Source organism: Cottoperca gobio, chromosome 9 (genome assembly GCF_900634415.1).
Source record: "Cottoperca gobio chromosome 9, fCotGob3.1, whole genome shotgun sequence".
In the NCBI taxonomy this organism is placed as follows: Eukaryota; Metazoa; Chordata; class Actinopteri; order Perciformes; family Bovichtidae; genus Cottoperca; species Cottoperca gobio.
In genome coordinates, this window is record NC_041363.1 from 22,157,560 (window position 1) to 22,182,905 (window position 25,346).

At 39.5% G+C, this 25,346-nt stretch overlaps 2 protein-coding genes across 2 annotated transcripts; both read right to left on the reverse strand.

Moving 5' to 3' along the window:
* Nucleotides 1-2,038: 2,038 nt before the first annotated feature.
* ckap2l (cytoskeleton associated protein 2-like) lies at nt 2,039-15,655 on the reverse strand. Its single transcript, XM_029440606.1, is given in 10 exon segments — nt 2,039-2,579; nt 4,468-4,627; nt 5,273-5,333; nt 7,684-7,737; nt 7,739-7,843; nt 8,216-8,411; nt 11,081-12,249; nt 12,414-12,468; nt 12,572-12,638; nt 15,471-15,655. Coding segments are annotated over 10 exon segments (2,214 nt in total). The 5' UTR covers nt 15,517-15,655; the 3' UTR covers nt 2,039-2,278.
* A 2,275-nt stretch (nt 15,656-17,930) lies between these two features.
* Nucleotides 17,931-20,600, reverse strand: il1b (interleukin 1, beta). Its single transcript, XM_029439586.1, has 5 exons — nt 20,525-20,600; nt 20,022-20,259; nt 19,627-19,791; nt 18,869-19,002; nt 17,931-18,642 (listed from the first exon to the last, which is right to left on the reverse strand). The coding sequence occupies exons 2-5, from the start codon at nt 20,239-20,241 to the stop codon at nt 18,409-18,411; spliced, it is 753 nt and encodes a 250-aa protein (XP_029295446.1). The 5' UTR covers nt 20,242-20,259; nt 20,525-20,600; the 3' UTR covers nt 17,931-18,408.
* Nucleotides 20,601-25,346: the final 4,746 nt, after the last annotated feature.

Here is a 25,346-nt window from a genome sequence, read left to right on the forward strand (position 1 = left end):
AGTATGTTGCTGTATGTACAGTATATCTGTATGTTGCTGTATGTACAGTATATCTGTATGTTGCTGTATGTACAGTATATCAGTATGTTGCTGTATGTACAGTATATCAGTATGTTGCTGTATGTACAATATATCTGTATGTTGCCGTATGTACAGTATATCTGTATGTTGCCGTATGTATATCTGTATGTTGCCGTATGTACAGTATATCTGTTGCCGTATGTATATCTGTATGTTGCCGTATGTACAGTATATCTGTTGCCGTATGTATATCTGTATGTTGCCGTATGTACAGTATATCTGTTGCCGTATGTATATCTGTATGTTGCCGTATGTACAGTATATCTGTTGCCACATGTATATCTGTATGTTGCCGTATGTACAGTATATCCGTTGCCGTATGTATATCTGTATGTTGCCGTATGTACAGTATATCTGTTGCCACATGTATATCTGTATGTTGCTGTATGTACAGTATATCTGTTGCCGTATGTATATCTGTATGTTGCCGTATGTCCAGTATATCTGTTGCCGTATGTATATCTGTATGTTGCCGTATGTACAGTATATCTGTATGTTGCCGTATGTATATCTGTATGTTGCCGTATGTACAGTATATCTGTTGCCGTATGTATATCTGTATGTTGCCGTATGTACAGTATATCTGTTGCTGTATGTATATCTATATGTTGCTGTATGTATATCTATATGTTGCTGTATGTACAGTATATCTGTTGCTGTATGTATATCTGTATGTTGCCGTATGTACAGTATATCTGTTGCCGTATGTATATCTGTATGTTGCCGTATGTACAGTATATCTGTTGCTGTATGTATATCTATATGTTGCTGTATGTACAGTATATCTGTTGCCGTATGTATATCTGTATGTTGCCGTATGTCCAGTATATCTGTATGTTGCCGTATGTATATCTGTATGTTGCCGTATGTACAGTATATCTGTTGCCGTATGTATATCTGTATGTTGCCGTATGTACAGTATATCTGTTGCCGTATGTATATCTGTATGTTGCCGTATGTACAGTATATCTGTTGCTGTATGTATATCTGTATGTTGCTGTATGTACAGTATATCTGTTGCCGTATGTATATCTGTATGTTGCCGTATGTCCAGTATATCTGTATGTTGCCGTATGTATATCTGTATGTTGCCGTATGTACAGTATATCTGTTGCCGTATGTATATCTGTATGTTGCCGTATGTACAGTATATCTGTTGCCGTATGTGTATTCAGTTGCAAATTTGTGAAAACAAATACCCCCTGGGACTCTAAATCTAATTAAGGGATGTCTTGCAGCATTCAATGATATTTTAGTGTAATGGTGTTCAATCCAAATGTTGGGGGAGAATCGAAGTTTCCCCAGTTTCCACATATCAGCAACTTCAGATTCCAGACGAGTGTCTTTGTATTGCAGCTCATTTCAGTAGTAAGGTGCATCGCACCAGAAACCAGTTCAGTTGGTATGAGGAACTTGTTCCCTTTTGAACTCAACCATTTAAAAATATTCAAGCAATAGATAGAATGGCCTGATAGCAATACCTGCAAGATGTGAGGATGACCTGACTTAGTGTTGAGTGAGATTGTTTTAAATAATGAATCAAATGGCACTCTGATAAATGGGGACCAGAGGTTTAAAGGTGGTGACAGCAGCATGAGAATATGGGTGTGCCTGTCTTGCCAAGCACTGCTGATGTATACTCTCTCTGGTAGTCTCCTGTCTCGTGATTCTTTTAGATTAAAAAAATCATGAAAAAAAGATTTTCAAGTGGATGTCACTTTCAGCACTTTCACTTTTAGCTCCACATTATATAGGTGTGTCGAAAACCCTTTCAACGACATGTCATATACTCATTTTCAGTTCGACACTTAGGAAATAAGGCAAGCGTGACAACTTAAACACAAAAAAACAATAGAATCTGGCACTGGTTCTCTAAAAGTACGTGTGTCTGTGTGAGACCAGCTGTTGTGTCGGGGAATCAACATGCCAGATATGGATTAATAAAGCACAAATAAGGTTATTTTAAAAAGCCATTTATTTTACATTACTATGTACACAACATTATTTGATGGTTTCAAAACAATACAGGAACCAGAATGATAAACCCAATAATTTCTCCAAAAGCAAGTGTGAGAAATGCCTTACTTCATAAAAATAGCTCATTGCCTTAAAACTCTTCTCAGAGAAAAGAGTGACATCTGACAACACCAACGTATGCACATACATTGTTTCAAATAGATGAGGTCAGCAGCGAAGGCTAAACCTCTCCATCGTAGACTAGCTGGACGAACACTTTGTCTTTAAGTGCTTCGTTCTGTCTGTAGATGTACATCTGCGTGTTGTTAGCAGACGGGCTGGTTTCCCCACTCTTCTGCTCTTCGATTCCCTCCTCGGAGATCAGGTCATTGTAGGAGGCCACGCAGAGATCGTGGTCCTGGAGGGACACGGGGTATCGGAGTGAGGATCTCTCGATTCGCACCGAGCGTCTAACTGGAGTGAAGAAGCGAACCTCCTGGCCGTTGACCTTCGCCGGTTCTGTTTGTTGGCTTGGAGGGCGACTGAGGAAAAGAACAGGAAAAAGTCATAATTTTCCACTTGATCCAGCCTCCAATAAATAATCTTATTGAGAGGCTGGGGGATATGGACAACAAATCTCGATATTTTTAGGCTGAATGGCGATACACGATATATATCTCGGTATTTTCTACGAAGTGGGATAAATGTTCAGTTGTAAGTCAAGGCCACAGATATAACAAACACTTATTAAAACAGAACATAACATATGACATGGTGAAACTACGTTTGAGACAAATAATTGAGGTCTCATTTAATTCAATAAATTCAACTATATAATAATAATAATAATGCTATTTTTTAACAATTTGTCATTCTGGATTACTTATCTGCTGTTTTGTAATTAATGTTACTTTGCTAAACTCTTCAGTCCTATAGAAAAGAACAACAGCGTTATTGTGGCAGTGGGGTGTGGTTAGGGCGCCGGCTGCTGGGGAGAGACAGGAGTGTCCCAGCTGGAGGTCAGACAGCTGAACAGAATCAGGTAATCAGTCACATAATAAATGCATGGTGATGGCCTGGTTCTGTTCTCTTGCAGTAGGCTGGGTTCCAGAGGAGACGGGGTCCGCTTCTTCAGCCACGACGCAGCGCAGCCTGGAGAGTAGCAGAGCGATGGACAGGAGAGCGACCTGTCAGCTGTGACCGTGAAAGTAACATTACCTGTGTGAGAATAAAGCTGTGTGTGACACTACACCTCCTCTCTGTCATCCTTGTAACGGACTGTGGACAAGAGTCTCCACAGTTATGTATTGAGGAAGTGAAACAGCCGATTGATCCCGGAGCTGATCTGAACCGAGACACTGTCTGTTCATTTTGAAAGAGCATCAGCTGACGGTGAAGACAGAAGAAAGATGAGACATGCCTGTCACTATCGTTTTCAGGAAGGGAGAGACCAGACATGTCTGGAAGGAAATGACTAAATATAATTTGCAAATGAGCAGTCACATGCTTTTGGTGAGAAATGTACATCATGTCTGGAACATCTCTCTGGACCAAACTGTTGTCTAAGACCCGTCTCAAAGCCACTACCATCATACAGGTGCTGGAAAAGACACGTGTTGACCCGGCTGCATTCACTTCTACTGTCATGAAGTGCTTTGAAGAGCTGCCCATCAATTTACCCATCATCCATGTCACCTCTGCCTTTGGCTCGACAGAGTGGTGTCATAGAGACTCTGCAAGGGTGTCGTGCCAAGCATATTTCTGGCATGCCTTCGCAATATGAACGAGAGAACAATAAGGAGAGCAACTGGACGAGCTGTCGCACATCTCGGCACGGGGGAGGAGGCGTGAGAACGAGGGTTCTGTCATTTATCTTTACAATTTTCACATATTATTTTCACAAATAATAATAATAAATAATAATAATAACTGTCTGCAAGCTTTTTGGGCATCACCCAGTAATAATAATGGTCCAAAAATATGTGAAATTGCATAGTTTTGAGTACAAAACCTTCAAATCCCAACAGCTGCACGTGCACTCTAACCCAGGGACCCTGTCCAAGACTGTTCCATCGTTTATTTTCTATTAATAGCTCACTTAAAATGTACTCAGTCATTAGTACAACTGGACTGAAATCTGGGAAACCTGTCACTTCCTGTGTGCCGAGACTTGTTGGAACAGACTTAATTGGTTTGTTAGCCCAACCATGTTACCATGATATTATATATTATTATATAGATATTATTACAAAATGTTTATAACTAATGTTACAGATGTAAGCTTCAACACTGAAGTGATTGCCAGGTTCAGGTCAGGTTTTTCATTTAGCTCTGTACATGTTTTACTCTAATCAACAAAGCAGAAACACTTGTAACAAACCATGAAAAACATTTAGTTGGCTGGAAGTTGTAACAATGACCCAAACATACCCAGGAGTTGCTGTGATCTTGTACTTGACTACAGATGAGTCTCCTTTCTCTCCACAGATGAGGGCTCTGACAGGTTTAGGAGTCATTGGGTTGTTGATACTCTCAAGAGTGCCTTTACTTGTGGGAATGTGTTCCTCCTCTTTCTCATTTTCTTCAGATGCTGAGAAAACATATATAAATGTGAGCTAATGCCATATTTGTACAAATTTCTGTTGAAATCACAAAATCAAATAAACCTTACAGCTGCATTAATTGATTTTTTTGGGCCAACAAGTTGTAAACAGACATATTAACTGTTAAAGTGGCCAACGTGTTAGTAAACAGTGGCTTATTTACACATCCAGCAGATATGGAGCAACATTAGCATTCCCTTAGAAACGTGTTAGTGTCCACCTCACAAATATTCACTCTTCTTTAACTTTATGTTGTTCTACAAAAATATCTGGCTCCTTAGCTGCTTAGTGCCTTACTGTGTTCACCAGATAGTCTCTAAAGCCCCGTTTCCACTGTATGGTACGGCTCTATTCGACTCAACTCACTTCAAGCCAAGTTTCCACTGGACATATTACCTCCTCAGTATCGGCGGGGTGATCAGCTGCACGCCTTCGCTAAAACATTCTATGTAAAACGGCAGACTCACTAAGTACTTTCTTTGGCAACCTAACAGAGGGAAACTTTGTAAGGAGTAGTGTTGCCAGCTGCCGTTTGTTAAGTGGAAAAAAGTATGTTACAAAAATGTGATCACTATTGGGGGTAGCTTGCCATTTAAAAACACGGTTACAAACGAGACGTGCAGGCGATCTACCTTGGATCTCGTCCCTTTTCTTCAGAATTTCAAACACCACAGACCGCAGCTCGTCCACTGGCTATAATAACATAGAAGCACAGAAAGAATGATTATTTTCATTCATTCTTTTTTTCTAACCAGACACATTAAAAGGCTGACTGCATGGGCTCCAAGCCTTTGACAGTAAATGGTAAGTGCAGCAGTGATGGTAAACAGCCCTCCTTCTGTTGAACAGTCCAAAAAAGGAGATTACTTTGCACTTCTGATAAGATCTCCTGTGGGAAAGAATTAAACTCGGGCAGTGATTGCATCATGTAAAAACAATTGTTATGGCTCAATATTACACATCTTCTAACGTCAGAGAAAAATTATTCTTATTCATTAATATTGATGTCTTATTAACTTAACAGACACTTGATAAACAGTATTTGTACATAACATGCCAGTCTTAAGATAACATAACATAACCAATGTTTGAATTTATTTCTATAAAAATAATGGAAAATAAATACTGTATTTTTATCTGTAATAATTGTGATTACCGTAATTTCCGGACTATAAGCCGCGACTTTTTCCCCATTTTTCGACCCTGCGGCTTATATAACGGTGCGGCTTATCTATGGATTTTTACAGCTAACGGCCACTAGGGGAATTCCTAAATCTATGGATTTTACAGGTTACAGTCCACCGGATGCCGGGAAAGAGCGCGCAAAAGTAGCGAATGGTACGAGAGACAGACGGACATTACGAGAGCGAGACAGTTTGTGAGACACCCTCAGATTGGGTGAACACACAGAGAACAGACGGCCGAGGTGTTTCCACCGTGCAGATCCGACTGAAGGCCAAAACAGTCGCCACCGAAATGAAAATTGAAAGTCTTATTTTGTTAAATATGCTTTTATGTTGATACTCCTGAAACCGGCACTTTCTGGGGGTTCGCGCCACTTTTTCGGGAGATGGAAAGAAGGATACGCTGAAGAGAGGGGTGCATGTCCAAAAACCCCGACTGTGGAGTTACCGTATGATGATGACTTTCTTGTGTTTCTTCTGTTTCAACGGTAATTTATGGACAAATTAAGGAAAACACCAACGGTCAGAGACAATAAATGCTGATTGAACAGGCAGAAATTCTCCATCGTTATTTCCTGGTTCTACACAACACAACGCAGAGTCGATCGTGGTGTCAGCTACAGACCGGCTACATACACATCAGTCAATTTAGCGTCTGCGGCTTATAGCCCAGTGCGGCTTATATATGTACAAATTAGTCAATTTAGCGTCTGCGGCTTATAGTCAGGTGCGGTTTATAGTCCGAAAATTACGGTATATGTTTTATGCATGGTAAGGCCATGAGTTAAGTTCAGCTGAGAGCTACTGCATTGCTGAGGCCCTGCTGAAGCCGGCAAGACACCACTTCCTCTGTCAATAGGGGCTCTAGTTGTTACCTCCGGTGACAGTTGATGGAAGGGATGTATGTAGATCAAGATAAGCGATACGTAAACTTTTGACCTCTAATATATAGGTTAACTGCTATTCACAGGTTTTTTGGTTCTTGGAAGAAACAATAGAAAAAACGTCCGTCGAGAACACGCTTGCATGTCCTGTGTAAAAATGCGCAAGGACGGTTCTTAATATATAAGGGGTTGTTTTTGACAGGTCCAACAGGCTGATAGTGATGGGCAACGGAGCCCTAATACGCTTGACATAAGATATCACGATTCTTAAACTATAGCGAGACATATGAAACTCTGGCGAGGTAATTACATTTTAATTAACTAACTAAGAGCTTCTAGAGATCGTTGAAGTTACAGAATTGTAAACGAGTTTTGATCGTTGGAAATAACCAGTTGTATTTTCAAGAGAAATCAAAACCGTTACTAAATACTTTAGCCGCTGGAGCTAGAATAGAGAAAAACCAAATTGACCATTCATGAAACTGAACTAAAAAACGGGACTTCCAATAACCAAACACTTGGAGTAAGTCACTTGAATAACTGTCATATTGTAAACCGTTCTTTATTTTTGATTCTTTGTATTACATTTTGATAATCTTAAACGTATAGAAAATAAAAACGTTGTGAAAACTTAAAGCCTTTGTCCGGAGTTCTTCCTTTTCTTCAATCGAGAGGACCGGAGACACCCAGAGAGAGGAGTCTTTTCGCGGGACCTCGCTGTGGCCCCCGCAGGTAAGCATGAGATTCCATACTACGGCTGACACACTACTGATTTTTCCAAAATATTGTACACACGCCATATAGGGCACATAGGGTGAGATAAGTATTGTATATTTTCCCCTGAGTATACACTTTGACATTGACATCTGTTCTTGGCTTATCAAGTATTTCATCAAACTGATGGAAATGTCAATACTGAAGCCAGGTGCTCACTATTTCTAGTAAGTATTATCGATTGTATCATGGATGATTTACCTCCAACACAACATCAACAGCCTCTTCAAATATTGGCAGGACATCCAGGTTGCCCTTCTTGTTCCATCAGGCGGGCCTGACAGATCCAGTATTTGGCAAACTTCTGGGACACTGCTGGCAGTCGTGAGAGGATCTCCTTCACCTGGTCTGGAGGGAAACCCTGTGTGTGAGGCAGGTGCTTATCAAACACATGCTCTGAAAGAAAGGGTATCAGTATGTGAATGCCTCCCACGTCACATCACATCTCAGCCCTCTGTGTAACAGCAGGCCTCTAGCCAGCCCACAGGTTGGACTATTCAGAAAAGGTCTAAACACTTTAGCTTTCCAAAATGGTGGGACAAACTAGTTATTTTTGAGTACACTACTGCCCTAAAATAGATTTTTAATTTCTCTACATTCACGCTCTGATTATACAGAGCCCATCAAACAATGTCCATGCATACTTCCACCACCACATAACCTTCAGTGAGATGTAATATCCTGTGGGGATTACAACAGAATAAGAAGGCCATAGAAACCAGAGAGCATGTACCTCTTCGAGCAATTTGATGCAGTCAGCCAGGGATCTGTCCACGGCACAGATGAGGGAATGGGCCTCATCTTCCTCATTCATGGGGCCCCAGAAAGGCTGGGGCACGGCCACAGTACGCCTGACCTGAGGTTTTACCGGCATTGGAGGACGCTTGTAGAAAATGCCTTTGGCTTCCCGCCATTCCTGTAGTTTTTTCCTTGGAACCAAACAATATAGAGCAGTTAAAAGACATTTCATTTGACATTTCGTTTTTCTTTTTTTTACTTTACTGGACAGCACAGGAAAAAAGGGAAGTGGAATGACAGAGGTCCCAATACAAACTAAACATTTTCTCTGGAAAAACAATATAATAATAATTGCACATTTTGATGTTACATCAGACCTCTGAGTATGCTTTTATCTAACGGTTTATTTAACAAACTAAATAACATTTAGAGGTGTGAAAGGAGATTTGAGTATTAATAGATACTCTGAACATATTGCATATTAATGTGGATCATTCATATTTTGAGTTCCCTGATCATGCTGTTTGACAAACTGCTAGATTGCTGGTGTATCTGTGTCCACAGCATCCATAGACCCGGGTAATGTGTGTAAATCTTTATCACAAATCGAAATTATCACTAGCTCAGACTTGGTTTGGAAACAAACAAATTGATTGTGACATCTCTCCTTCAGCTGCCAATTGGAGTATAACAAAGAAAAAACTAAAGTTTCCATAACAAATTCTATCCTGTCAGTTTTTCCTTGTAAAATCCTGAGACGCCTTTCGTCACAGCACCATCTGCTTAAATTGTGAGTAAAATCTTTCACTGTCCACCCACACAGATTTAATCATTTTCATCAACCGTGGTGTTGAACAACGAAAGCCTAGTCTGTACATGCCCAGTGATCTAATCAGTATCCTGTGTATTTTAACTTTATTATCGCTTTGGATCGTCTTTGGAAGTCTCCCTTTATCTTAACAAAAACAGTGATGCATCAAAACTTGGAGTTGAATGCTTGGTCAGATATCTTATCATATTCTTTGATTAGATATTTCTAGCTCAAAATCATAACTTTTCTATCTTAATCATTTTTGATTTTGTATCTGTTCTCGTGTTGTCACGTGTTATTTTGCCTGATGTGACATAATGTAATGACAATAAGAATGGTTCTGTAGAAAAATATGTTTATATCCCTAACTCAAGAAGAAGAAATATTTTTTTTTTAGCTTTGTCACAAACATTGCCATTGGCACTGATATAGTAAAACTCAAACAAAGCAAGCAAAAGTCATCAACAAGCAAACTCAAGGGCGTCCTGGTAGCTCAACCGGTAGCACGGGCGTCCCATATACAAAGGCTGAGTCCTTGCCACAGCGGCCACTGATTCGAGTCCGACCTGTGGCCATTTGCTGTATGTCGTTCTCCTTCTCTCTCTCCCCCTTTCACAATCTGCACTTCACTATCATAAAGGCATGAAAAGCCCGAAAATATAACTTAACAAACAAACAAGCAAACTCAAAATACAATATATGAAAATGGCTAACGGAAAGAAAGCAAAAGCAAAATGCCAAGCAGACAAAGCTCGTTCCAAAACCAGAGTGAATCTGGCTTTAACCCGCTTGCGAGCACAGTAGCACTTATTGAGCCGGGGCCAACATTGAATGTTGTGTTTGACAAATCCTTCTCATTGGGTATTTAAGGTTAAAATCTAATTATTACAAATATTAAAACATCACATAAAAGGAAGCTTTTCCTTGTGAGTCCCATCCAGAAAGATCCTAGGTATAGATCATGTGCATGTGACGTCACGCTTACGTCCCAACCCGTAAGTCAGCCATGTTGGTTGGATTACACAATCAAGACTGCGGCCGTTCACAGTGTGAGTTGCTGCAACGCTTCATCATTTTCTTTGTATTTAAACATCTAAGATTGAAAGAAAATGCCAATCGTGTGCGCCGTGTATAATTGTGGTAATAACGCTACTCGTGACGCAGAGAAACGGTTCTTTAGTTTTCCTACAATCATCACAAACAACGATTACAAAAGAGGGATGAATTGCTGTCTACCGAACGCCGTCAGCTGTGGTTTAGCAACATAACTCGTGAGGATTTAACAGAAGAAAAAGCACAATTCCCCCGTGTGTGTGGCGTCCACTTTATATCTGGTAAGAGCTCATGCTAAAGCTATGTTTCAATGTTTACGTTAAACATTTGTGCTTATGATATACCCGAACACTGTAAGACCTCACCTCACTCACAAACCACGGCTTGAGCGGTGTATCTCGAGCTCTTTGAGAGTGATTTACACGGGCATGGACGAGCACCCTGTCATCTTTCAGTGGTTTGGTAAGAAGACTACCAACCCAGCCAGAAACAAAGAAATGATAAGCATCTAAGCTCTTGTATGCCTTCATTTGTGCGTTGGTTGCCCACAACGTTTGTAGCACAAGGTAGTTCACAATATCAAGATATTCAATAGGCGGTAATGAATCTAAAGCCTCAATATAATCCGACGGCTGTAGCGTGTACGGTTCACAGCTGCACATTTGGACTTTTTCTCTGAATCTTGCCTTTGCAGAGGACTCCAGAGAGTCACAATACTTTGAAGAAGTCGGAGTTGTATTGCTGTTGTTGTTCACTTTAGACGCCATTGTTGATTTGTTATCCAACCAACATGCAACGCAACGCATACGTCACACAGTTTTGTCACGTGTTTGCACACTACCTATTGCAGCCCTTCTGCAGCAGGTAAGTATCAAAGTCACAAGCCACACTCTAATCAACAGTCAACTACAGTTGACGCTGGAAATGTAATGAGTCAAATGATGCTATACCAGTTTCATGCTAAACATTTGCTGGTAAGTCTACTCTCCTACTTACATTCTTTCCTCCTGGGCAGCAGTCAGTTTCTTTACCTCAGTCTGGGGAATGACCCTGACTGGGACCTTTGGCGTCTTCGTGTCTGTTGTGGCCTGACCGGTATGGCTGATGGTCCTGCCAAGCCGTGGCACTGTCTGGGACATCACTGGAGCGCTTGTTCTTTTTTTACCCATTTGTGGTGGAGGGGCATTTGCTGAACTGTGTCCCTTCTTGTTATCTATCCGTTTGCACGTCTGGATTTTCCCTCCCAGTTCAGCCACAGCACCTCTCATAACCCCACCGACCGCTCTGGAACTACACCAGCTTGCGGGCCCAGAGGACATTCGGGAGGCAACTTTGAATGGTTGCTCATTTCTCTGCCCTTCACCCTCAGGTCTCTGCTTTGTGGACCTGTCTGTAGGCTGACCAGCTGATTTAGTAGTATTTGATATCCCTAATCTCCCCTCTGGTTTAATAGGTTTTGCTGTGCACTTGGAGGAGGTGGCTGCTGATTTCAGTCCACTCGATAGCTGAGAATGTTTACCCAAAAGTGGTTCAGAGTTAGACTTGTTCTGATTTTGAACTTTAATCCCAGCTCTTGCTCTCTCGGGGTTGTTTAGAGCAGTAGTAGGTAGCGTTTTCCTCTGGGCAATAGCAGACCTCTGAGTCACAGAAACTGATGACGAGGCGCTTGATCTCACCTTGATAGCAACAGAAGCAGTGGTGGTATCAGCTGCTGTGGCAGAGGAGTGTGTGACGATTTGACTGTATCTTGGCTGAATCACTGCAGGAATGAGTCCTGTTCTTGTTTTGACCATGGGACCGAGACTCATTCTGACACCGTCTGTCTTCATTAGGTATGAGTTTCTGCCTGATGGTTGTATTCCTGCGTTTGGCTGCTTTTTGAGGTGGCTGGCTGCATTCAGGTTGGATTGGTACGACACAACGGTGTACGTTCTTCTCAACACATGGTTTTGATTAGGTTTTGGCTGTGCAATTCCAGTGGTTGCAGATGGAGGATTGGCATTCTTCCTTCCAGTCAGAATGCTGCCTTTTACATTCACTCTGTTAGTGATACCAAATACTCTTGTGGCAGGGTGTTTTGTAGATTGAGCAGCCAGGGTTTTCATTGTTGTGCGTTCATATCCAAATCTGTCAGCTGGAGCCTCGTTCTCTTTTCCCTCAACAACCTGTAAAAACAAAAACATAAATTGAGTGAGTATAAGGGTCTGGATTTGGATATTATGACTCTTTGGTGGGATGGGTGAGTCTTACTGGTAGGAGTTCTGATATTCCCCTGACATGGTAAATATACACTCTCACATAAACACACATGTTTGAAAGGCACACCCACCTTTACTGTAGATGTTATAGGCTTCTTAACCTGGCATTTGTCACGGAGGTATGGCCTGAGAAGTCAAAATTAGTTAATTATGTATCCAAGAAATGATAAACAACAATTGATTGAACACATTGTTTGTGAGTTTTCTTGCTGAGAGTTGTTTTTCTTACTTAAGGTTGGGCTGTTTCAGCTTCCCTTTTCCTGCCAAGTATTCCATCAGCTTTTTCTTACGCAGCTCTGTGACAAAAATTACACATAAATTTAACACTGATCTCGTTTCACTATACTCACCTGTAAACTCCATATTAAATATGTATGCTTAGTGTTTGAACTAAAATAAATGTAGGCCTCATATCCAGCCACATACTGTAGCACTTAATTAATTTGTATGCATACATATATGTATAATGCATGTCTGTGAATTATCTGTCTACCTGTCTATGCTTGAATTGTTTGTTTTTATATTTGTTGTACACAGGTCTCTTTTGAAAGATAGATCCTGGTCTCAATGAGACTACCTATCAAATAAATACAGGCTATTTAGTGTAGATCCAGAACTGCACTTAATTATTTACATTAAAACATGGAGCGTCTCTTTAGTTTATCACAGCCAACATTTTAACTACAGTTTAGTTCTCCTTATTGGATGCAAACAGAAAAAGCCATTAAGGTCAAAATCTAAAGTTGATTGTCTGCTGAACTGTGACATGTGAGGATTTTTATCCAATAGATCGTGTGCATGTGACGTCACGCTTACGTCCCAACCCGTAATTCAGCCATGTTGGATGATATACACAACCAAGACGGCGCCCGTTCGCGTGGGAGTTGCTGCAACGCTTCGTAATTTTCTTTGTATTTAAACATCTAAGATTGAAAGAAAATGCCAATCGTGTGCGCAGTGTATAATTGTGGTAATAACGCTACTCGTGACCCAGAGAAACGTTTTTTTAGATTTCCTACAATCATCACAAACAACGATCCACAAAAGAGGGATGAATTGCTGTCTACCGAACGCCGTCAGCTGTGGTTTAGCAACATAACTCGTGAGGACTTAACAGAAGAAAAAGCACAATTCCCCCGTGTGTGTGTGGCGTCCACTTTATATCTGGTAAGAGCTCATGCTAAAGCTATGTTTCAATGTTTACGTTAAACATATTGTGCTTATGATATACCCGAACACTGTAAGACCTTACTGCTCCATATCTCTGACTGGTAAATAAGGCACTTTCTTTACATGTGATGGCAGCCATTTTCTCTTTTCTTCTGTGCATGTTTTTGTTTGGCTTATTCTTGAGACTACTTCACTTCCGAAAAGCAAAGCACCAATGTGAGAACATGCTTCGCTTACTCCAGCCATACAATCATAGTGTGCGAGGATAACATCGCCGCTCTTCTCACTCACAAACCACGGCTTGAGCGGTGTATCTCGAGCTCTTTGAGAGTGATTTACACGGGCATGGACGAGCACCCTGTCATCTTTCACTGGTTTGGTAAGAAGACTACCAACCCAGCCAGAAACAAAGACATTCTAAGCATCTAAGCTCTTGTATGCCTTCATTTGTGCATTGGTTGCCCACAACGTTTGTAGCACAAGGTAGTTCACAATATACGGATATTCAATAGGCGGTAATGAATCTAAAGCCTCAATATAATCCGACGGCTTTAGCGTGTACGGGTCACAGCTGCACATTTGGACTTTTTCCTCTGAATCCTGCCTTTGCAGAGGACTCCAGAGAGTCAAAATACTTTGAAGAAGTCGGAGTTGTATTGCTGTTGTTGTTCACTTTAGACGCCATTGTTGATTTGTATATCATCCAACATGGCGTCGCACACATACGTCACACAGTTTTGTCACACATAAGTCGCCTTAACCAAAACTTAACTTTCACCAATCATCAAGAATTAGATCGCCAGCTGATGACTTCTCAAGTGTCTTAATAATTGAGTAGACATGTGCTGCCATCTGGCTGCAGTTTGGTGATAAGTCTACATGTTTAAAAAGAAAAGAAGGCCTGCATATTGTTGAAATTGCACCTTTCTTTCTGAAGAAATGTCAGGTTGTTCATAATGTTTTGTAAAAAGATAGTTAATTAAATTTGAACATTTTCAGAACGTTCTTGTACTTTCTTGCACTAAGACGAAGGGAACAATTTGGAGTTGTCGTTATTTATAGATTATTATGCTGTGATTTTACTGGTCCTGCCCACTTGAGAGCAAATTGTGCTGTGTGGCCCCTGAACTAAAATGTGTTTGACACCCCTGCTTTAAACGAATAGTTAATCAATTGATTAGTTTAACAACAGACAATTAGCCAACAAGAATTTAAATAATATATTGACCAAACGATTAATATAGAATATAATGGGCAAAACAATCTATGATAAAAAAATTACGTATTCTTACTTAATCTGTTGACCACTAAATCTAGTCTATACAGCGCTGTTCTTTATTTGTATGAGTAGCCTACTAACTTATTTTTCATCATGTCAAATTATATTAAATGTTCCTTTTATTTTAGGCATAAATGCATGCCTGTCAGAGCATGTTTTCAAATAAAATTAAAACCTTCTCAAAACATATGATCCAACATAGGAAACACCCCGGGCTACAGTTGTATATTCTAATCAAGATACTGAATCTGTGTTTCATCACTTGTTTGTAATGCAGACTGCCAAGCACGTTACTAACACAACATAAAAATAAAAATAAAGCCAAACTATACTACTATCGCAGCTCAATTAGGTAACGTTTATGGCATTGTTCATCCTTCTTAGTCATACAAGTGAAGCATCATAATCATGGGGTCCATCCTGCTACCCTAACGTTAGACACTAAAATTTCAACAAGAATAATGTAAAGACTCTAAGACACACATACAACGCCACCAAAACAGTACCACAACGTTTATTTATTTATCTAGACATGGAAATGCTTCCTCACTGTTAAACGCTGTGGTTACACGTAGCTAACGTTTGCTGCCTACTGCTAGCGCTAACAGGGGCTAGCTTACCGAGGGCGGCTAACGCTATCCAACTTAAGTAGCTTTTATGCAGTTATACGCTCGCTAACCTTTTCTGGAAAGTATCGATACGGCATCTTCTTCTTCTTCTTCCATATCTATCAGACTTTAGTTCTTTATCTTGATCAGATTTGTTTTTAAAATGGCTCGTTGGATTTGTGTGGTGGCTTAAAGTACGTCACAGCAAATATGCTCTGTAACATTAGCTCCATAACAACTGAGCACGCGCATCAGGGTTTGAAATTGCCGGGAGTGAACGCCTCCTCTTCTCTGATTGGACGATTTGAAATTTTGAAAAAATAGCACGCGTGTGCAAAGTTCCTACGCTGATTGGAGCAGAGAATGTAAACAAAAAGCTGGAGAAGTTGACGTTACTAAGAATAAATGCGCACCAAGAATTACATACAAAATGTAACTCTGTCCCATGAAGATTATTTAGGGCTACGCCTTATAGACAGTATAATTGGCGGTAAATGTCTCTAATGTTGTCTTAGTAATAACGTTAAAGATGTTCCCTTTACATATTTTTATCAAATATATCCAGCAAAAAAAAACACGAGACAGATAATAAGTATTCTTGCACTTTCTGTGAACGAGAATTAAAAATATATATATTTATTTTTGTTTTATCACTGTATGTATAACATAATATTTTGAATTAATGTTGAACATTATATGAGAAGGAAAACTGGGCCGATTCAATTTCAGGTTAAAGACATTTGTATATGTTGTGATGGTAATGAGAAGGAAAAGTACATTATAAACAAGAAGAGATAGGCGGAATCAAGACCACATTTTTTTTTATCAACAACTGCATCAATAAGGCACCACCACCAGAAGTATATAGAATATAGAATATAGAAGAAAAAAAAGTAGCAATACCACAATGTAGAAATACCCTGTTCAAGTAAAAGTTCTGCATTAAAAATGTTACTAAAGTAAAAGTACAAACGTATTAGCATGTACCTTTGTACTTTTACTTTAGTAACATTTTTAATGCAGAGCATCATATACTATTGCAGAATGGCCCATTTCAATATAATATATATTATTATTGGAGTATAATTATTATTGCATTTATAATATATATATAATATAATACTCATAAATAACTAAGAAATTGCAATAGAGTATTACCAGAAAAAAATACTTAAAAGTATCAAAAGTAAAAGTACTCTTGCATAATGGCCATAATTTTCAATTTTATTTCATTATTACAAATACATCAGCTGGTTGGATGAACAGAAATGTTGTATGTAAAATCTCATTTTTCCAAGTGCTGTCAAATAAATGTAATGGAGTCATAAGGACAATATTTCTCTCAGAAATGTAGTAGAGTAGGAGTTTAAAGTGACAAAATGAAAACACTCAAGTAAAGTACCTTAAAATTGTTCTAATATACACGAGTCTCTGGGCAAATACCTAGGTAGGTAGGTAGGTAGGTAGGTAGGTAGGTAGGTAGGTAGGTAGGTAGGTAGGTAGGTAGGTAGGTAGGTAGTTAGTCCTCCACCAGACTCCTGTAGAGAGTGAACAAGACAGGGGAGAGTACCGTCCCCTGTGGCGCTCCAGTGCTGCTGACCACAGTGTTGGACGTGCAGCCTTTCAGCCTGACGTACTGTGGTCTCTCTGTGAGGTAGTTTGTGATCCATCTCACCAGATGTGAGTCCACCCTCATCTCTGTCAGCTTATCTCTCAGGAGTAGGGGCTGGATGGTGTTAAAGGCGCTGGAGAAATCAAAGAACATCATTCTCACCGTGCCACTCCCCTTGTCCAGATGAGCGTAAGCCCTGTGTAACAGATAGAGGATGGAGTCATCCACACCCTCCTTCGCCTGGTATGCGAACTGAAGAGGATCTTGTGCATGGTGGACCTGAGGTGATGGAGCAACAGCCGCTCCATGGCCTTCATCATGTGTGATGTCAGTGCAACCGGCCGGAAGTCATCTGGCTCCCTAGGGTGTTTCTTTTTGGGGACAGGGATGAGACATGAAGTCTTCCAGAGCACCGGGACCCTCCCCAGCCGCAGGCTCAGGTTGAACATACACTCAAGGGGCTCCTCGAGTTCAGCAGAACAGGCCTTTAGCATCCTTGGACACACTCCGTCCGGGCCAGCCGCTTTACTGGAACGCAGTCTCTTCAGCTCTCTGCTTACCTGATCTTTGGTGATGGTGGGGAGGAGGGGGGTTGCATTGTCCATGAGGGTGATTGGGGAGAGGGGGGTTGCATAGTCCCTGGGGACAGCCTGGGTGGCTGTGTTGGGGGAGGTGAAGGCAGGGGCGAGGGTGTGTAGGAGGTGCTGGTTGGGCAGCTCCTGGCTGCAACAGCTGGGCTATCAAACCTGTTGTAGAACAGGTTGAGCTGGTTTCCTCCCCCAGCAGAAGTTGGAGGAAAGTACAGCTCAAAATCTGCTGAGAATGAATTTGCAATTGGACTACAGCTAATGTCTATTGTGAAGTTCTTTATCATTTACCAAACCCTGAGTGAACATATAAAACACAAGTAAACACCAAATAAGTTCAAAGGCTTTATTAAATATTTCACAGTGCATAATTTAAATAATTGTTAGTTAACAGAGTTATACATAAATATACATGTTGAATTGATGCATAAATATAGATAAATAAAATAATAGATAAAATCATTAACAGTGTATCATGACATTCAGCAAAATAAATACACAAGGTGCTCACCAGATAGCACAATGATGCCACCTTCTGGTGAAACTTGACTTATGTCAATACACCCAGCTTTTCACTTTCTGTACTTGGTACATACAGTAAATAGACTCTCTGTAATACTTGCAGAAGTTTTTCTAGAAGACAGTGGTTGTGCTTTTGTAAAAATAAATATTGTTAGTTGCCTTTTTTGAATCAAAAAAGCTGAAATGCAGTATATTTTATACTCTGTTCAATACCCAAATGTTCCTCTTAAGACGGTCAAACTTGACTTACAGATGCACATCCACTTTGGGTGTCTTTAGGTTTTAACTCTAATGTTTAACATCCTCTGGGATGTCACTGATGTTGAAGGTTTGGTAGCGGCTGGCAGACTGCTGGCACATTTCCACTGGCTTGTTGGTCTGTTCTGCTGTGCTAATGTACCAGTCAGGGAAGGCGACAGACATGAGGGTGCTGATGTTCACCCCGGTGTCCTGTTTGTAGAAGAGAAATCGCACCATGTTGCTGTCCAAGTTGATGCTCAACAGACTTCTGTCCTCCACTGCCTGAGGTGTGAAAAGATAGAAGAGGTCAGAAGGTTTGACTATCACACTGGTTACTGGCTCATATCAAAGGTAAATTCATATCTAAATGCGCAGTCTCTCTTTCAGATAATGGCAAATTAAATGACCAGGCAGATATAAGTGATAAATGTGGCCTTATTACACTTTAAGTGTACTACAAAGTGTGTCATCTTTATGTGAGATTCATGTAATGAGCCATGAGTTTTACCTCCAGATGCAAGGTTGGCTCAGCACCATTCATATGGCAAGACAGGTAGAGATTTTTGCCCTTGATGCCCAGAGCCACAGTTCTGCCCTCAATAGTGGATGCAGGGTGCAAAAAGGTCGACATGTTCAGGAAAACTGAGGAGAGAACAGAGGACACAGGTTTGTATCAATGAAAGCTCAAATACATTCATTTTACTAAAGGCACATCTGAATTTGTACAACAGGAAAAAGACAAGGCATCAAACAGGTTTGACTTGGAAGTTGTTATGATGTATACATTTAATGTTAAAATTAGTATCCAATATGATCAGTTACACCAGTACAGCGATGCTGCTATACTTTATACTCCACTACCTTTATTGTACAGCTATAGTTATATAGTTATTAGTTACTTTACTAATTCGGATTTTACTTTCACTAAATTGAGATATTAGTGCCTCGATTATGTTACTGTGTATTTTCACTATAAAATATCATCTTTAATAAACAGCTTCAGTTCTAATATCAAGCCAACAGTTGTAAGAAACTAAAATAAACCCTAAATGTAAATATCTACCATGATATCTAGGGAGTCTTTCCTTGTGCGGTGTGAGGGTCTAAGGACAGAGGGTGCCGTGTGCTTTACAGTCTATAAAGTCCACTGAGACACATGTGTAATTCGTGATATTGGGCTATATAAATACATTTGTTTTGATTTAATTTAATTTGACCCAGAGAAGGATTTTCTAACCATCCGATCTAAGTGTCACATGAAATTACCTTTTCTGGGTTCCGCGCCTCCCTGCAGCGTCACTGCGTGGAGCTCCATGCTGTTCTCCACCAGAACTAAGCTCCTCTTCTCGCTGTCGGTCACGCTTTGCTGTTCCTCGCCCGTCCATCTGATCTGAACTGGTGGAGCTGATTCACACTCGTACATAATTTGCTCTGAAGGAAAAACAGGCAAACACCTGATTAGTTAATGTTGTTGTTGTGACTTTCATCTCATTAGGAAGCAGCAGGAATTGTAACATCGCCATAGACTCGGTCTCTTCCTGCACAGGTGAGTGATGGAAACCAGCAATCTGAGCACTCAGAGATGAAACTATGCGAACAGAGAAAGCAGCCCAGTGAGTGCTTTTTATGTGATAGTGTTGAAATAAAGCCTGCTTGGTTACCTTCCACTATGCTATCCATTATGACGTTGAGCAGTTGTTCATCTCTGAATTCGGTGCTCAACACTGATTCTGAGCTGCTGCCCTTCATCCTCTCCATGGCTACGATGAGGTTGACCACGTTCCTCATCGTCAGTGGATGATGGGTAATCTCAAAGTCCAGTCCTGAGGATGTATTGGGGCTCCACATCTGGCTCACGTCGCAATTCATCTCAGAGTCCATCTTTTTTTATTTAAGAATCTACCGGAAGATAAAAGGAGATTTCAAATGTTACTAAATCACAAGACGTTAAAGGAGAACATTTACAGCGGGATTTTCAGCTTTACTTCTACCTTTTTATTGGTTTTATTTAAATGTTTGTATCTTAAAACATTATATCCTTTTAATGTGCGTTATAAAGGCTACAATACATCTACATCAACACTTATAAGGCATTTATACAGCACATCAGTCAATTTATCAAAGTAAGCAAAGCAAAGATCTTGAAAAATACATTTCAATTTACCTGTTTAGATCAGTAGATTAGAAGTTGTTTCAAGTGTGTTTGGTTAAGATCCCAGCAGTGGTTCTGTTGTCAGTGTTGTTCTGCCAGTCTGTGCTGACCTGCAGGGCTTTTATACACTCAACACAGTCGTCACACACAGGATGTTTCAGCAATCACTGTGACACGTTATGATGAAATACTGTACTTACTCAGTGCTGCCGCACACACACAGAGGGCTCAGGTAAAATGTGCGTGTGACACACACACATTGAGATGTAAGGTTGATAAAAGTATTGCACACACTGTTTAAGAATAAGAGATCAGATTTGGCATGCAGCCACTTTATTACATCACTTCATGCAGTAACTATACATATGTTGTCTTTTAAAGAATATGTTTATGTTGGAATCTTGAAAAACACATTAAATTAAATATCTCATGCCTTCCCCAGCGAACCCCCCTCCATCTTTTATTTCCTCGTCGACACAATTGATTCTAATCTTTTCTTTCATGTTATTCGTATATTTTATATTTGAAGAGTTTACTACTTGTTTTATTTATTTGTTGTACATGCACACATTTGACTCCAACTGTACATAATAATACTGATATTGTATTAATAATAATAATAATCTGTCTTTTTTTCCTCAAGGCGGTATCAGTCACATATGACTGTGGGAAACGGCCAGACTCCATTAACACCAAACCATCCAAAAGAATAAAAACGATTAAAGAAGAATCCCTCAGCTGACTAGACCTACACAACATTTGGTAACATCCAAAGCCCGAAAAACATATTAAATGAAAATGCAATAAAACATTAAAATATCATTATGATAATTCATTTTTCTATGAAAATAAAGACGTCTTTGTGCTTTCTCACCAACACATTCAACGTTAGACTCTGTTTATAACTGGTAATTGTTTACCAGAGTGATTGCAGAGCTCTGAACTGTATGACAGATTCATCACATTAAGCTGGAGGTACGTCACACAAAGTCACTACAGCATCATCAGGAATCCTTTATTAGTCCCACAGCGGGGTCATTTACAACCCTATTCACAACCCGTTCCTGCTCCACTGGGTCATCAGTACATTTTATATAAATGTGTCGTCAGGTAATAAATCTGGTTAAAGTTTTCGGACATTTCTGTAAGCATATGCAACCTAATATTCCGACTGATGAACTGTAATTATACACACACATTCAAAGTTATGTCAAGCATTAGTGTGTGGTTTGTTATTATAAGTTATTTTTTAAATTGGCAAGTTTCTTTTTCTCCATAAACTCCATAATCTTATACACACTTCACTTCACTCGCATGATTTGCCACACCGCCTTTATTAAGCTTAGTTTAGCACAAAGACTGGAACAGCTCTGTCCTAAGGTAAAACAAACAAAATCCACCGCCAATGCTCATCAATTAAAATATTGTTTATCTTGTTTGTTTAATCCGTACAAAATCCAAAGTGTAAAAACGGAAATTTGCGTTTTTATCGGGGTTATGTGCTGGACACTGCTGGACAATTTATATGTCCTTGCAGTTGCCAGTGGTTATCAATCTTGTCATCTAACTAAGCGTATTTCCAAAAACCAGCGGAGGAGTGCTGCACTTAAATACCATTTACTTTCACATATTACTAGTTGAAGAGTTTACTCTCCAACCAATCAGATTTAAATTCATATTAAAATGAAGAACATGTGGCTGTATAGTGTTAAAAGCTGATGAAAAATCAGTAAAAGTGAGTCTGGCATTAGCCACTGGGGTCATAAGATGTTTAAACAATATAAGAGAAGCATCCACCACCAATCTACTGACTCTGTACTAAATGGTCTTATAACAATAACAATAACACTATTAATAATAATAATAATAATAATAATAATAATAATAATAATAATAATAATAATAATAATAATAATAATAATAATAATAATATCTCTGAAAACATTTTGATTAATCACAACTGGGTAAAAGTAGTTTTATCCCTGAGAAATACCAACAAATACACAGCCTTCTGTAAATACCAGTTCATCATATGAAATGCTAAATTGTATTTTCTGCTATGACGTCGTCTTTGTCTTTGAGCAGGCCCTTTGGGGTTTTGCTGTTCTTTTGATTGCATAAAAGCGGCTCAAGCTCATATTTCTTCACTTCTCCTTTGAGCTGTGATAAAGGGGAAGCTGCGTCACCCACGGCTGCCTGGATTCATCCAGTGTCTGGAGGGGCAACATGATATTTAGAATATACACTGAGTGTGCTTTATAGCAGTGGTCTTCTTATGTCCCTGTGTCATGAACCAGTGTATCAGCAGTATCTTAAAATCTTTGGTATATCCTCCTTGTGAGTGCTTGAGTTTTTTTATATGCTTATTGCAGATTTAATTTAATTATATTCAAGTTACTCTATTTCGCCAGGAAATCTACACAGTATCAACCTGGCTTTCAACGTCATCCCCAGTAGGCTACATATATTTAAAACAAATAATAGATTAACAAGACAAGAAGAGTCTACTGTACTTTGAGCTAAATGCTAACATCAGCATCAACAATGCTAACACGCTAATGTTTAAGATGTCAACCATCTTGGTGTTGTGTGTTAGCATGCAAACATTTTCTAATAAGCACTAAACACATATAACAGCTGAGGCTGATGGGAATGTCAAACATTTTGTATTTGGTTATAATCTAAAGCAGAGGTCTTCAACTGGGGGTCCGCGGAGGTACTGCAGGGGGGTTGCAACATTTCTGGTTGATTAACGTTGAAGACCCCTGATCTAAAGTATTGGACAAATTGACATTTTGAGCTCAAGATAGCAGCAATGTCGGGGGGGGGGGGGGGGGTCTCTGAAGTCATTATAGAGTTAGATTCATCATCTGGGAACTATTACTGTCTTTATATAATTTTTTTTTAATACTTGTTGAGATATTTCAGTCTGGACCAAAGTGACGGACTGACCTGCAGCTCTATGGATGGCCAGCGGAGACTGCAGGAAGTGACGGGTCGCAGCCAAGAAATAGTGCACATTGTTTTTTGTAGAGATTACAAAACAAGACATCACCTGTTATTTAGTGAGCTTTAGAGGTGCTGGGTAGATTTAGTTACATTGTGACAGCTTGTTACTTGTTCCCAGTCTTTACTTCTGATCTGCTGCTACAAACTCCCATAAAACTCTTAATTGTTTTAAATATATATTCCATTTAGCTTATTTGAGTCTTTTTTTTTTATCCATTTCTTATTCTTTTTATACTTACATAGTGTTTCTTTTACATATTGTCTTGATGATTTTTAAGTCTTATTTAAATTATTATTATTATTATTATTATTATTATTATTATTATTTTATTATTATTATTATTATTCCATGAAAACAACCTTGCTTTTAGGTCAAATATGTATGGAGTCTACTTCTACTTCTGCTCCTTATAGTGAAACAATTAATTTCTTTATATACATTTAAAAAAAAATATTTTGGACATATGAGCAATAGAAGAAAGCTGGAAAATCCAGGACTGTCCAAACACCCAGTTCCTCATCAGCAGATAAGTAGTGGAAACATTTGATTTTTCTGGAGCGGAAGTGTGTGTGTGTGTGTGTGTGCGTGTGTGTGTGTGTGTACACGTGTGTATGTGTATGTGTGTGTGTGTGTGTGTGTATGTATGTGTGTATGTGAATGTGCGTGTGTGTGTGGGTGTATGTGTGTGTATGTGTGTGTGTGTGTGTGTACACGTGTGTGTGTGCGTGTGTGTGTGTATGTGTGTGTATGTGTGTGCGTGTGTGTATGTGTATGTGTGTGTATGTGTATGTGTGTGCGTGTGCGTGTATTATAGGGTGTGATTTAACCACAGTTCCATGTTGTTGCTCTTGCTGTGTGTGAATCACTCTCCTTTAATTGCTGATGACTGATGTTCTCCTTCCATGTTGGTTGGCATCGACAAAACGTTATTTCTTAGTGTTGGAGCAGCATTTTCACATCCCATTAACAGTTATCTTTTTTCACTACCTTGGAGGAAGTCAGGAAAAGTTTAATTGCAAATGCTAATCCACCTCGACAAACATGCATAATGTCAGTAATGTCAAAACAGCCTTTAAAAGCTAAAACTGCCAGCATTGATTGGACATAGATAAGATGGATAATTTTGCTGATATTAAATATCATCTTACAATTTAGAAAACTATATATTTCAAATCAAAATTTGGCCTAAATTAATCAATGAAAGAGGAAACTTACTGCAACCAGGTGCTTTTTTTTTATTTTTTTTTATTCTACTTATTGGCCACTTGTCCTCTTGACATAAATGCCACAATGTGACATGGAAAATGTGCCTTAAGATTAGAAATAACTTTATTAATGTAACCCTTTTGAAACATTTTTTCAACTAAGTACCACCTGAACAATTTAAAACATTTTTGGTAGGAAAAAAAGAATTCACATGTTTTTATTGAACTTATTATAGTATAATTGTGAGCATCCGGAGGCCGCTGGGGTTTAAACAGATTCTCTTTGGGTTTGTCATGAATGAGTCATTAAACATTACATGTAGTCATCTGTGTCGTCAAATGATAAAAGGTCTCTACATTGTGGTTTCATAAACTAAGGGAAGTTTCATCAGACCTGATGTAATTAGATCCTGCATTGTTCCAGCCATCTTTTTTCTCCATCTGCGTATCCCTTGTTCATGACTCGTAACATCCTGCAGAACCAGTTCACAAACAAATTTCCCAGTGATGTAAGAGGACAGGAGCACTTAAACTTTGGGATTGCTCAAGTGAAAACTCAACCCATTCCCCTAAAAAAGGTTAATCTCACTTCCCGGTCCACACCCAGCCCACGCGTGGC

Excerpts from the sequence above, each read along its gene's own strand:
- il1b (XM_029439586.1), bottom strand. The coding sequence starts at position 20,241 with ATGGACTCTGAGATGAATTGCGACGTGAGCCAGATGTGGAGCCCCAAT. Across the intron at positions 19,792-20,021 it reads AATGGATAGCATAGTGGAAG|AGCAAATTATGTACGAGTGT; the intron begins GTAACCAAGCAG and ends TTTTTCCTTCAG. Across the intron at positions 18,643-18,868 it reads AGCCAACCTTGCATCTGGAG|GCAGTGGAGGACAGAAGTCT; the intron begins GTAAAACTCATG and ends TTCACACCTCAG.